General features: G+C 37.2%; 1 protein-coding gene across 6 annotated transcripts in view; it reads left to right on the forward strand.

Annotated features, from left to right (window-relative positions):
- LDAH (lipid droplet associated hydrolase) overlaps nucleotides 1-12,951 on the forward strand; it is a 138,289-nt gene that overhangs the window by 82,636 nt on the left and 42,702 nt on the right. For 5 of the 6 annotated variants that reach the window (XR_010130046.1, XR_010130047.1, XM_063696035.1 and 2 more), the window contains one exon: nucleotides 133-367. The exons of the other annotated variant lie outside the window; for it this stretch is intronic. Coding sequence is in view for 3 of the 5 variants with exons in the window: in XM_063696035.1 (XP_063552105.1) it covers nucleotides 133-367 (235 nt within the window). In the remaining 2 variants the exon portion in view is untranslated. The remainder of the gene's footprint in view (nucleotides 1-132; nucleotides 368-12,951) is intronic. 6 annotated transcript variants of the gene reach the window in all.

A 12,951-nucleotide genomic window follows, 5' to 3' on the forward strand; every position in this document is an offset into this window, starting at 1 on the left:
TTCTTCTCACTCTGAAGAGATCTCTAGTCATTCTAAAACCCAGTCATTTGTCATTACTGTATAGAAGAGACAATAAGTAATGGACCTATCCTTTAAGAAAACCTCTCATCAAAGTATGCTTCTTTATTGCAGGTAATTCGTGCCTTTCTGCTCTTTCCAACAATTGAACGAATGTCTGAGTCACCCAATGGCAGAATTGCCACTCCACTTTTGTGCTGGTTTCGATATGTTCTCTATGTTACTGGCTACTTATTATTGAAACCGTGTCCTGAGACAATCAAGTCTTTGCTAATCAGAAGGGGCCTTCAAGTAATGAACCTAGAGAATGAATTTTCACCATTGAATATATTAGAACCATTCTGCCTTGGTAAGCACAGATTTTAAAATGTATATGTTTATTCTTGTATCACAAAATGTTTACACAGTACTCTCTGACAGTGGACAAATATCAAGCAAGCAATTATTTACTAGTTTTTTTTTCCTCTTCCAAAAGTTTAAAACTAGAAATAAATAAAATTAGAAATAGAATGAATTTTTTCATAAGAAATTAGACAGAAAAGCCTCATCAAGCTTTAATTTTACCTTATGTTTCTGATTCTTCACTCTAGCTGCAGCACAGTGAGAAACACTTCTTCCGCATATAGTACATAGTATATATGGAGTCCCTACAGGAATCCTTGGTGTGCCTGTTAGCTTAGTGGGAGTACTTTACAAAAAACAGCACAAGGACACAAAGCCTAATATTCTTGTAGAGTTAACAGGTTGTTTTTATTTTCCTCCTTTAAATGTTTTGGGAGAATTTAAATCATAGAAGTAATAAATATTTGTCATGGTAATGTATTTTAATACTGGGTGCTTTGCTGATTTTTATGAATATGCTAGGAAATGTTTTTATGACTTTACTTTTTGGCTTCAAAAGTTGTTTTAAAATGTAGTCTATCTTTTTAGAGCATACTATTTTATACTACATTTATAAATGACTTTCATAATAAAGTAATCCTAGTTTCTTAATCTATAATGTGGGGATAACAATACTCCATACTTCAAAAGGTTATTCTAGTGTTAAATGTGATAAAATATCCAAAGCTTCTATCTAGTATTTTATTTATAACAGACCTCCAATGAACGATGTAACAATTAGTTGCAGCAGTAGCTGATGGCACTTTCTAAGCTTTTACCTGTGTTCCTCAAAAGAACTAATAAGGTTTAGTATTGCTATTGTCCCCATTTTAGATGAAGCAACTGAGGTACAAAGAGGTTACATGATTGCCCAAAGTTATACAACTAGTATGTAGTGTTGAAACCCAGGCATTCTGCCACTGTATTGCATTTCCTTTCACAATAGCTGGTGCTGTTGCCCTTGTTAATGATAACAGCAGGACTCCTGAATAAAGTTTTCCATGCTCAGCTGTATTAAGAATGCCATAAGGTCACATGCCTAATGAACTAGAAACAAGTTAACAGCCCTGCCTGTTCAATTGTGCAGCTGCAGTTCATATGGGAGGTGTTTTTCTAAATATGTAACAAGAAGCAGTCCTCAAAAATACAAGGTTCAGTATATTTGTCCTATTGATAGATTTTTTCCCCCTTCCATTTTCCCTCCAATTTCCATTCTTTAATATACCCTTAGCATAGTGGTTTAAAAAGATGAGATAGGAAGAGGGAAAGCAAGGGCTAAGGACAGTCATAGAAATTGCCAGAGGTTGAAGTTGGAAATATCCCTTAAAGACCATTTGGTCCAACTCCTCATCTCTCCACCATATTATTAAGGAAAGTGGTCCCGATCCAGACCCTAAGAGAGGTTTCTTGGATCTCGCGCAAGAAAGAATTCAGGGTGAGTCTGCAGTGCAAAGCAAAAGCAAGTTTATTAAGTAAGTAAAGTGGTGAAAGAATAGCTCCTCCATAGACAAAGTAGGATATTCCTGAAAATAAGAGGAGGGACGCACCCACCCTAGGTACAATGCTTATATATACAGGGAGATGTGTTCTGCTACAAGGGTTTGTGATAAAGGATTAATTTTCTTAATTACTGTATTTTGCAAGAATCTATATATTATTATTATTATTATTATTTTGAAATGGAATCTCACTCTGTTGCCCAGGCTGGAGTGCAGTGGCGCGATCTCGGCTCACTGCAACCTCCGCTTCCCAGGTTCAAGTGGTTCTCCTGCCTCAGCCTCCTGAGTAGCTAGGACTACAGGCAAGCACCACTGTGACCAGCTAATTTTTGTATTTTTTTTAGAGACAGAGTTTCACCATGTTGGCCAGGCTGGTCTCAAACTCCTGACCTCGTGATCCGCCTGCCTCAGCCTCCCAAAGTTCTGGGATTACAGGCATGAGCCACCATGCCCGGCCCAAGAATCGATATTTTTATCTTAAAAGCAAAATTAGGAATGCCTTTGTTCTCCAGATATCAGGATATCTGGACACTCCCAAGTCTGAGTCTGTTTTAGTAAACATTATTAATTTGTTCCCTTAACTTTAAACATCTAGAGGCTCGGAATGCCTTACTTTCTGAGAATACAGTCCAGCAAGTTTCAGCCTCATTTTCCTAGCCCACACTCAAAATGAAGTCTCTCTGGTTCACACGCCTCTGACAATATTATGGAACAGATGCTTACTGGTGAAAATAGTACTGACAGGAAGTCACAAACCCTCAACTCTCATTTTGGTTCTGCCCTAGAGTCACTCTGTGGCTTTTGTTTAGTTACTTCCCCTCGTTGGTTTTCAGTTGTTGACTAAATCAAGAGTTAGGGCCAGTGTACCTTTGGAAATTACTTGAGACCCAATGGAATCAACATTTGAAATTCTGGCAAATATATGTAAAATTCTCCACATATACTTTGATAAGATCATTTTACGTCTCTTTACAGGTTTGTTTGTCTCTCCCAGCCCCTTGTTGCTTTTTGTCATTTTCTTTTTGCCTTGTAGAATGTATTTTATAAAGCATTCTTCAGTTATGGATTCCATTTTCCTCCTGGGACTTCTGCTTCCAGGAAGATAGAGTAAATGGACTTTCCACTATTTCTCCAGCTAAGTACTAAAAGCCATGGATATTATCTATAAAACAACATCAAGAAGACTATACAAGGTAGAGAATAGAAAGCAGGCTATGTAGGGACTTTGGGACCCAAGGAACAAACACAGTGGTGAGTTCCCTGGGTTTTCTTTTTACCACACATATCCTAGATGTGGAGCCAGCAACCCAGAAACACCAAAGAATAGAGACTTTTAAAGGTCCTAAAAAAAGCCTACTCTCTCTAGCCCAAAGACCAGGAAAGGAGCAATGTTTTATAGAGTAGGAAAAAATAGTCTTCTCCCTACCTTGTATAGTTCTTACTTGGGGCAGATCTTTGTTACAAAAGACAGATTAACAAGAAAAATTATAAATTTATTAACATTTATATTTCATATGTACATGGGAGATACCCAGAGAAATGAGTAAATCTCAAAGAGGTGGCTTCTGAGTTCAGACTTAAATACCATCTTGAACTAAAACAAAGAAAGGAGGTCAGTAATGGGAGGTGACCAAGAAAAGCACTGCACACAAGACAAAAGTTTGTTGTGCAGATTTAAGTTAGTGCCCTTTGCGTTGATAATAGAGTCCATGGTGATTTAGAGTCATCCTTCGTGGTACAGAGAGGAAAACACCCATACAAATGGAAATGTCCTTTATAGATGTGAATTTCCCTTTAAAAAGGGAACTTCTCCATTTTTAGAGCTTCTCCTGTGTCTCCAGTTTCTCAAAATACTCAGTTTAAAATAATCCTTTTGCCCAAGAGACATCTTTAGGGATGGTATATTTTGGTCCCCTACAGTCATTTTGCGGCAATGTATTCTGGTTTTCAATACTTTCTTTCATTATTATTATTATTATATATTTTTTGAGACAGAGTCTCACTCTGCCACCCAGGCCGGGGTGCAGTGGCTCAATCTCAGCTCACTGCAACCTCCGCCTCCCGGGTTCAAGCAATTCTCCTGCCTCAGTCTCCCAAGTAGTTGGAACTACAGGTGCCTGCCACAACTCCCAGCTAATTTTTGTATTTTTAGTAGAGATGGGGTTTCACCATATTGGCCAGGCTGGTCTCAACCTCCTAACCTCAGGTGATCCACCCGCCTTGGCCTCCCAAAATGCTGGGATTACAGGCATGAGCCACCACACCTGGCCTCTGGTCTTTAATACTTTCTAAAAGAAACATTTAGACAGTAACTGCTCTACTCTACTCCAGCCATCTCCAGTCATGCCTGCAAAGATTCAGTGGACTTTACCCTCTCCCCAGCAGTAATGAAGCACCCCCTCTCTTTCCCTGCTCTACGGTACTGTCCCAGAAGAGGCTGAGTAGAGAGCGAAGACTTTCATCACTGCCCTGCAGTAATGGGGCCACCATCACCACTACCCCTATATTATCAGTAAAGGTCATGTGGGGAGAAGTAGCAAGGGACTCCCCACTTGTCCCAGCCGAGATGGTAACAGTGGAAGCCTAGTACAGAGTCAGAATTGCTTCCCCTACCCAGCAGCTATGAGGAGCCCCTTCATCCCTTGGGTGTCAACAGAAGTCAAATGGGTAACTTAGACTCTGCCCTACGTGGCCATAGTGAAAAAAACATCTAAAACATAAAGTTTAAGTAAGATCCAGAATCTCATAACATAATACTCAAACTGTCCATGTTTTAGTTGCAAATCACTTGTCTAACAAAATCTCAACTTGACTGGAAAAAAAAATCAATGCCAACACCAAAATGACAGAGATATTAGAATTATCTGACAATAACTTTAAAGCAGCCACTATAAAAATTATTTAATGATCAATTAATAAACATGTTTGAAACTAATGAGAAGATAGAAAATCTTAGGAAAGAGAAGATTAAAAAAACACTAAGTGGAAATTTTAGGACAAATTTAAAATCTCAATGGATGGAACCAACAATAAAAAGAGGGGACAAAGAGGAAAGAATCAGTGAATATGAGATTAGATTAATAGAAATTATCCAATAGAGAGAAAATAGACTAAAAAGGAGAAAAAAAGGAACAGAACCTCAGGGACCTGTTGGACTACAACGAAAGATCTAACATTTGCGATAACACTAGTCCTAGAAATAGAGAGTAGGTCTGGAAAAGTGTTCAAAGAAATAATGGTTAAAAACTCCCAAATTTTGCAAAAGATATGAATTTACAGATTCAAGAAGCTGAGCGAATTTAAAACAGAATAAACCCAAAGAAATCTACACTAAAACACCATAACCAAGCTTTTGAAAACTAAAACAAAGAAAATGTCTTGAAAGCAGCCAGAAGAGCAAAGCGGTGCATTATTCATGGAAGAAAGTCTGTTTGAAGGACAGCTAGTTTTTCATCAGAATCCATGGAGACCCAAAGGAAAATGACAAAATACAAAATGAAAATAACTATCAATCCAAAATTCTGTATCTAGCAAAAGTATCTTTCAGGAAAGAAGGGGAAATTTAGCATTCTCAAATGTTGAAAAACTAAAAGAACTTGTCAACATTAGATCTATCCTAAAAGAATAACTGCAGGAAGTTCTCTCAACAGAGAGGAAATGATAAAAGAAGGAATCTGGGAACGTCAAAAAGAAAGAACAGTGAACAAGTTAAAATGTGGACAAATGCAACTTTCTTCTTCTCTTGAGATTTCTAAATTATGTTTAACAGTTAAAGCAAAAATTATAGCACTGTCTCTTATGGTTCTAAACATACACAGAGGAAATATTTAGGGAATGATTTTATAAATGGGGGAGGGTACAGGGACATAATGGCAAGTAAGGTTTCTACACTTTACTTGAACTGTAAGATGTAACCACATGTAGATAGTAATAAGTCATGTATATATGTAATGTAGTACCTAGAACAGCCATTTCAAATGCTATTCAAAAGAGATACTCAAAATCACCATGCATAGATCAAGATGGAATTCTATATTTAGAAACACATTGATTGGAAGACCAGAAAAAGAACTCAGAGACATGACAGAGAACAAACAGAAAACAAATAATAAAATGATCATCCATGATTATATTGAATGTAAATCTAAATATACAATTAAAAGAAATTGGCAGGGTAGATTAGAAAACATGACTCAATTGTATGCTGTCCTCAAAAGTCTTAGTTTAAATATAACAGTATAAGTAGGTTGAAAGCAAAAGGATGAGAAAAGATACATTATGCAAACATTTATAAGCAAAGGAAACCAGGAATAGCTTTATTAATATCAGATAAAGTAGATTTCAGTGCAAAGAAAATTACCTAATAGACATTTGTAGAACACTCCACCCAAAACAGAATTGATATCAACATGTTGATATCATTGAAACCATACAGAGTATGTTCAGTGACCACAATGGAGTCAAACTAGAAATCAGCAACAGAATAACAAAAGTTAGATCTTTAAATACTTGGAAAGTAAACCGCACACTTCTAAACAACTCATGAGTCAAAAATGGAAATTACAAAGAGATTCAAATAATACTACATGTAAATAATAAAACTATAGCTCACAACTGTAATCCTAGCACTTTGGGAGTCTGAGATGGAAGGATCGCTTGAGCCCAGGAGTTCTAGACCAGCGAGGGCAACACAGTGAGGCCCTGTCTCTATAAAAAATTTAAAAATTGGCCAGGCACTGTGGCTCATGCATGTAATCCCAGCACTTTGAGAGGCTAAGGTAGGCAGATCACTTGAGTCCAGGAGTTCAAGACCAGCCTGGGCAACATGATGAAACCCTATCTCTACAAAAAATACAAAAATTAGCTGGGCGTGGTGTCGCACACCTGTAACAGGTCCTAGCTACTTGGGGGACTGAGGCAGGAGGATCCCTTGAGCCTGGGAAGTCAAGGCTGTAGTGAGCCGAGATTGTGACACTGCACTCCAGCCTGGGAGACGAAGTAAGATCCTGTCTCAAAAAAAAAAAAAAAAAAAAAAAAAAAAAAAAAAAGCCAGGCATGGAGGTATAGCCTGTAGTCTCAGCTTCTTTGGGCAGGCTAAGATGGAAGGATCACTTGAGCCCAGGAGGCCAAGGCTGCGGTAAGCCATGATCATGCCACTGAACTCCAGCCTGGGTGACAGAGTGAAAGCATCTCAAAAAAAATAAAATTATTAATAATTAATAATAAAACTGAATCAAAATGAAAACACAGCATATTAAAATTTGTGGGACACAGCTAAAACAGTGATGAGACAAAAATGTATGCTGGTGTCAGAAATGATTACATTAGAAAAGAAGAAAAGTCCTAGTAACCTAAGCTTCAACCTGAAGAACCTAGAAAAAGAAGAGCAAAATAAACCCAAAAGGAGGAAAAGGAAAGAAATAACAAGAATAGAAATTAGGGTTAGGAGCAGTGGCTCACATCTTGAATGCCAGCACTTTGGAAGACTGAGGCAGAAGGTTTGCTTAAGGCCAGGAGTTTGAGACCAGCCCAGGCGACATAGTGAGACCCTGTCTCTACAAAAAAAATTGAAAACAAAAACAATAGAGAAAATCAATGGAAGAAGAAAGTGGCTACTTTGAAAGAGTAATAAAATTGACAAACCCCTAGCAAGACTGACAAAGAAAAAACAGCTGAAGACACAAATTACCAATATCAGAAATGAAATAGAAAATATCACCATAGAGCCTGCACCCATCAAAAGGATAATAAAGGCTACTGTGAACAACTCTACACAAATAAATTTGACAACTGGAATGAAATAAACCAATTCTTCAAATGTGGACACACTACCACAACTCATCCAAGATGAAATAGACCATTTGAAGAGCCTTATAACTTTGAAGGAAACTCAATTTGTAATTTTAAAACTTCCAGAAAAAGACATTTAGAGTCTCAGATGATTTCACTGAAGAACTATACCTAATGTTTAAAGAAATATTAACACAATTCTACCTATTTTTTAAATAGAAAATAGGAGGGAACACATCCTAATTCACTTTTTGAAGCTAGTATTATCTAATATCAAAACCAGAGAAAAATAATACAAAAAAAGAAGAAACTACAGGCCAGTATCCCCTATGAGTATAGAGACAAACATCTCTAATAAAATATTAGCAAACAGAATTCAGCAATATATAAAAAGAATTATATACTATTCTATTACCAAATGTGATTTATTCCAGGGATGCAAGGCTAGTATAATATTCAAAAATCCATTAATATAATCTAACATATTAACAGGCTAAAGAAGATAAACCACATGATTCTATCAACTGATGCAGGGGAAAAAAAATATTTTGAATGCTTTTCTTCTAAGACTAGAAACAAGACAAAGATGTCTGCTCTCAGCACTCTTATTCAACATAGTGCTGGACGTTCTAGTCAGTCCAGTAAGGTAAGGCAAAGAAATAAAAGATACACAGATCAGAAGAGAAGAAATTAATCTCGTTTGTAGATGGCATGATTGTCTGTAGAGAAAATCCCAAGGATGGTTCTGTGGCTCTGCCAGGGAATAAAAATATATCAAATGATTTAAAAAAAAAAAAAAACTAAAAGAAAAAAATGACAATCCCAAGGAATCTACCAAAAACAAACTTTGAGAATTAATACAAGTTCAACAATGTCACAGGATACAAGATAAGCACAAAAGTCAATATTATTTGCATACACTAGCAATAGAAACCAAAATTTAAAATATAATGTACATTTTTAGCCAGTCAGAAAAATTAAATTGTTAGGCATAAATTTAGAAAAACATACATAATTATATGCTGAAAATGATGACTATTAATAAAGAAACAAAAGAAGACCTAAGTAAATGGAGAGACATACCGTGTTCATGGATTGGAAGACTCAACATAGTAAACATGTATTAATGCACTCTCACACTGGGTAATTTATAAAGAAAAGAGGTTTAATTGGCTCACAGTTCCATAGGCTGTACAGGAAGAGGCATCCACTTCTGCAGACGCCTCAAGTAGCTTTTACTCATGGCAGAAGGCAAAGTGGGAGCAGGCGTCTAACATGGGAGGAGCGGGACTGAGAAAGACAAGTGGGGGAGGTGCCACACACTTTAAACAACCAGATCTTGAGATAACTCCATCATTATTTCTATAACAGCACCAAGGGGGATGGTGTTAAGTCATGAGAAACCATCCCCATGATTCAGTTACCTCTCACCAGGTCCCACCTCCAACATTGGGATTACATTGAGGACATGAGATTTGGGTGAGGACACAAATCCAAACCATATCAGATGTCAATTCTTCCTAAATTGATATGCATATTAAACATAGTTGCTATCAAAATCCGAGCAAGATTTTTTTGTAGCTGTCGACATGATTATTCTAAAATGTATTTGGAAAGGCAAAGGAATAAGAATTACTAAGACAGTTTTGTAAAAGAAGAATAAAGTGGAAGGAGTGAGTCTGTCTGATTGCAAGATTCATTATGTAGCTACAGTAATCAAAACTTTGTGATATTGATAAAGGGATTAATACATAAATCAATGGAACAGAGAAGAGAACCTAGAAATAGACCCACACAAATGTGCCCAACTGATTTTTGGCAAGAGGGCAAAAGCAATTTGATAAAAGAGGAATTGCCGTTTCAACAATATTGCTGGAGCACTTGACTCTTCTTAGGCCAAAAGAAAAAAAGAAGGAGAAGAAGGAGAAGGAGAAGAAGGAGAAGAAAAGAAGAAGAAGAAAAGAAGAAGAAGAAGAAGAAGGAGAAGAGGAAGAAGAAGAAGAAGAAGAAGAAGAAGAAGAAGAAGAAGAAGAAGAAGAAGAAGAAGAAGAAGAGGAAGAAGAAGAAGAAGGAAAGAAGAAAGAAGGAGAAGGAGAAGAAGAAGAAGAAGAAGAAGAAGAAGAAGAAGAAGAAGAAGAAGAAGAAGAAGAAGAAGAAGAAGAAAAGAAGAAGAAGAAGACGAAGACGAAGAAGAAGAAGAAGAAGAAGAAGAAGAAGAAGAAGAAGAAGAAGAAGAAGAAGAAGAAAGAAGAAGAAGAAGAAAGGATGGAAGGAAATGAACCTCAACCTAAACTGTAAACCTTACACCTTATAAAAAGGGGTTAACTCTAAATGAGCCATGAATTTTAATATAAATCTTAAAACTACAATCCTTTTAGAAAAAAGGGAGAAAATATTCAGGATCAGGATCTAGGACTAGGCAAAGACTAGCTGGGTGTGATCACAGTGAGATATCATTACACACCTATCAGAATGGCTAAAATAAAAAAAATTAGCAACCATAAATGCTGGTAAGGATGCAGAGAAACTGGATCACTCATACATTGCTGCTGATAATGTAAAATGGTGCACCCACTCTGGAAAGCAGTTTGACAGTTAAAAACCTAAACACGCAGCTACCCTATGTCCCAGCAGTTACACTCCTAGGCATTCATCCCTGATATGTGAAAACTGGTATTCAGAGAAAAACCTATATATGAATGTTTATTGTAGTTTTATTCATAATAGCCAAAAACTGGAAACAACCCAGAGGTATTTTCAATGGGTAAATTATTAAACAAACTGTGGTAAAGCCATACCATGGAATTCTACTTGATAATAAAAAGGAACAGACTTTTAATACACACAGCAACCTGTGTCCATCTCCGGAGAATTATGCTCAGTGAAAAAAAGCAACCCTTAAGGATTGCATACTGCGTGATTCCATTTATATAGCGTTCTTGAAATGATAACATTATAGAAATGAAGAACAGATTAGTGGTTGCCAGGGGTTAAAAATTAAAGATGAAAATTTAGCTAGGCATGGTGGCACACACCTGTAGTCCCGGCTACTTGGGAGGTTGAGGCAGGAGGATCACTTGAGCCTAGGAGTTCAAGGTTACAGCGAGCTGTGATTGCACCACTGTACTTCAGCCTGGGCAACAGAGGAAGACCCTGTCTCTTTAAAAAATACATACATACATATCCTGGCTGTAACATTATACTGTGGTTTTGCAAGATATTACCATGGGAGAAACTGGGTAAAAGGTACATGGATTTCTCTATATTATTTCTTACACCTGCATGTAAATCTACAACTATCTTAAAATAAAAGTTGAATTAAAAACAAAAAGCATTCTCCAGCTAGGGATATCACTTTCCTCCCTGGGATAGGTGTTCCCCTCATCCTGACGGCCTGAATTAGGACCTCCTTGTCCTTGAGACATTGAGAAGGTTGAGGACCCAGAGTCCTAGGGCTGAGGACACCATTAGATATGCAGCTGTACTTATGCCTCTTTAGAAATATTTTCTAAACCCAAATCAGGACATGGGATATAAATTGTATACATTTTTTAAATTTATATATGAAAAGTCTAGCTATGACAAATTATTCTTAACAGTATATTTACTGAATACATAATATGTCACATATAACATATAATCAAGTGCTTAATGTTTTTAATTAAAACAGGAAATTATGTAAAGGTATTTTCCACTTTTTCTGCATCAGAGTTATATACACTTCAGGAGAATTAGGCTCCAAAAGCTGCACTTGAAAGAAAGGACTCTTCCTTTTAATTGCAATAATTGACCTCCTACTGCATCTTCCAGGAGACTCAAGTTTAGGCAGCAGGAGCAAGACAGTTTAGGCATAAGACATATTTCCCTCCCCAATCCAAGGCAACCAGAGTTTTATACTACATTGTTGCTTGAAGAACCCTGGGCTTCCTTTCTCACACAACCCTGATATATGAAATACATTTTGTAAATCAGACTGAACATTCAGCTACATTTCTTCATCTCTGTTCTAAGTAACAAACTAGCAAACAAATTTTTGGAGCACAGTCCTCCTATTTCTTACATCCTTTCCTTTTCTGATCTTTTAATCCCTTGGCTCTAATCTGGCCTTCTGAAAGCCAAATAACTACTACTTCAGTGGTCTCTGATTTTTTTTTTTTCCCCCATAACCTACCCAGTGTGTGTAACCTTGGGTAAAGAAAAATGAGGCAGTAGTTAGTTACCTGTCTTCTTTCTTCTTTGGATTATTGGTTCATTCCCTGCTTGGGTTCATAGTTCACTTCCTAGTAGCCAGCCTCTTCCCTCTAGATCTGCAGTGCTACCCCTGCCTCCTCTTGCAATAACCCTCACAGAAGCTGCCTTCGCCCAGGCTTTCCCTCACCATCACTATGGTGATTCCTAGTACCTTGCTTCCCACAAAGAGAAAGTCCCAACTGAGAGAGAGCAACACTCAACAGAAGACTTTGGGAGATGATTAGTGGGCTCTGCTAGAGTTTATACTCCATGAATAGTGGACTAACTAATGTTCATACCAGCTACTTGCATCGGCATAATTTTCATGGTTACACGAAGAGAGGGGTTATCAAGGGAAAAGAAGATCAGGTCAGAGATCATTCCCAGCTGGGAATCTGGTCCAGCTGGATATTTCCCCCTGGCCCCCACAGACCTGTTTCTCTGTGGCTTGACTGTCATCCAGACAACGACCTTTTAACCTGCCAGCATGCCTTTTAGGAGGCTTTGCAGTGTTTGCAGATTATGTAATGTCTGTGCTTCAGTAGAAATCTTACGGAAACAAATGGAGGAAGTTTGCTAGTCCAAGCAGTGGATAATAAATCCTGCCCTATCTAGATAGAAACTGGTTTTCTGTATCCTTTAGTTTATACACACATTTTTGTTGTTGTTGTTGTAAGCTCTGAAAAATTCTAGGAACCAAAATATTCAAATATTTCAAATCCTGCTGCCCTTTTGGCAAAGATGGCACATCCTTTCCTGTAGGCTTGAGTTCTGGGGCATTAGCGTTCTTCTCTAGTATGAGTGAGTGAAATGTCATTTCCTATCCAGCATTCAGAGAAGAGTAGCCCTACATCAGTTAGCGTACATTATAAACTTTACCACAGTGTTCATCAATGTCATTTTGTTAACTAGGTTATTTTAAATGTTATTTTTAAAGAAGATATATGGATTTTTTCTTCAGTTTTAATTCTGGAATGTTTGCTACTCTGTATTTTCTTTAGATGTTCTTCCACTTCATGAAAAATAGGCTTTT

Source organism: Gorilla gorilla, chromosome 12 (genome assembly GCF_029281585.2).
Source record: "Gorilla gorilla gorilla isolate KB3781 chromosome 12, NHGRI_mGorGor1-v2.1_pri, whole genome shotgun sequence".
NCBI classification, from domain to species: domain Eukaryota; kingdom Metazoa; phylum Chordata; class Mammalia; order Primates; family Hominidae; genus Gorilla; species Gorilla gorilla.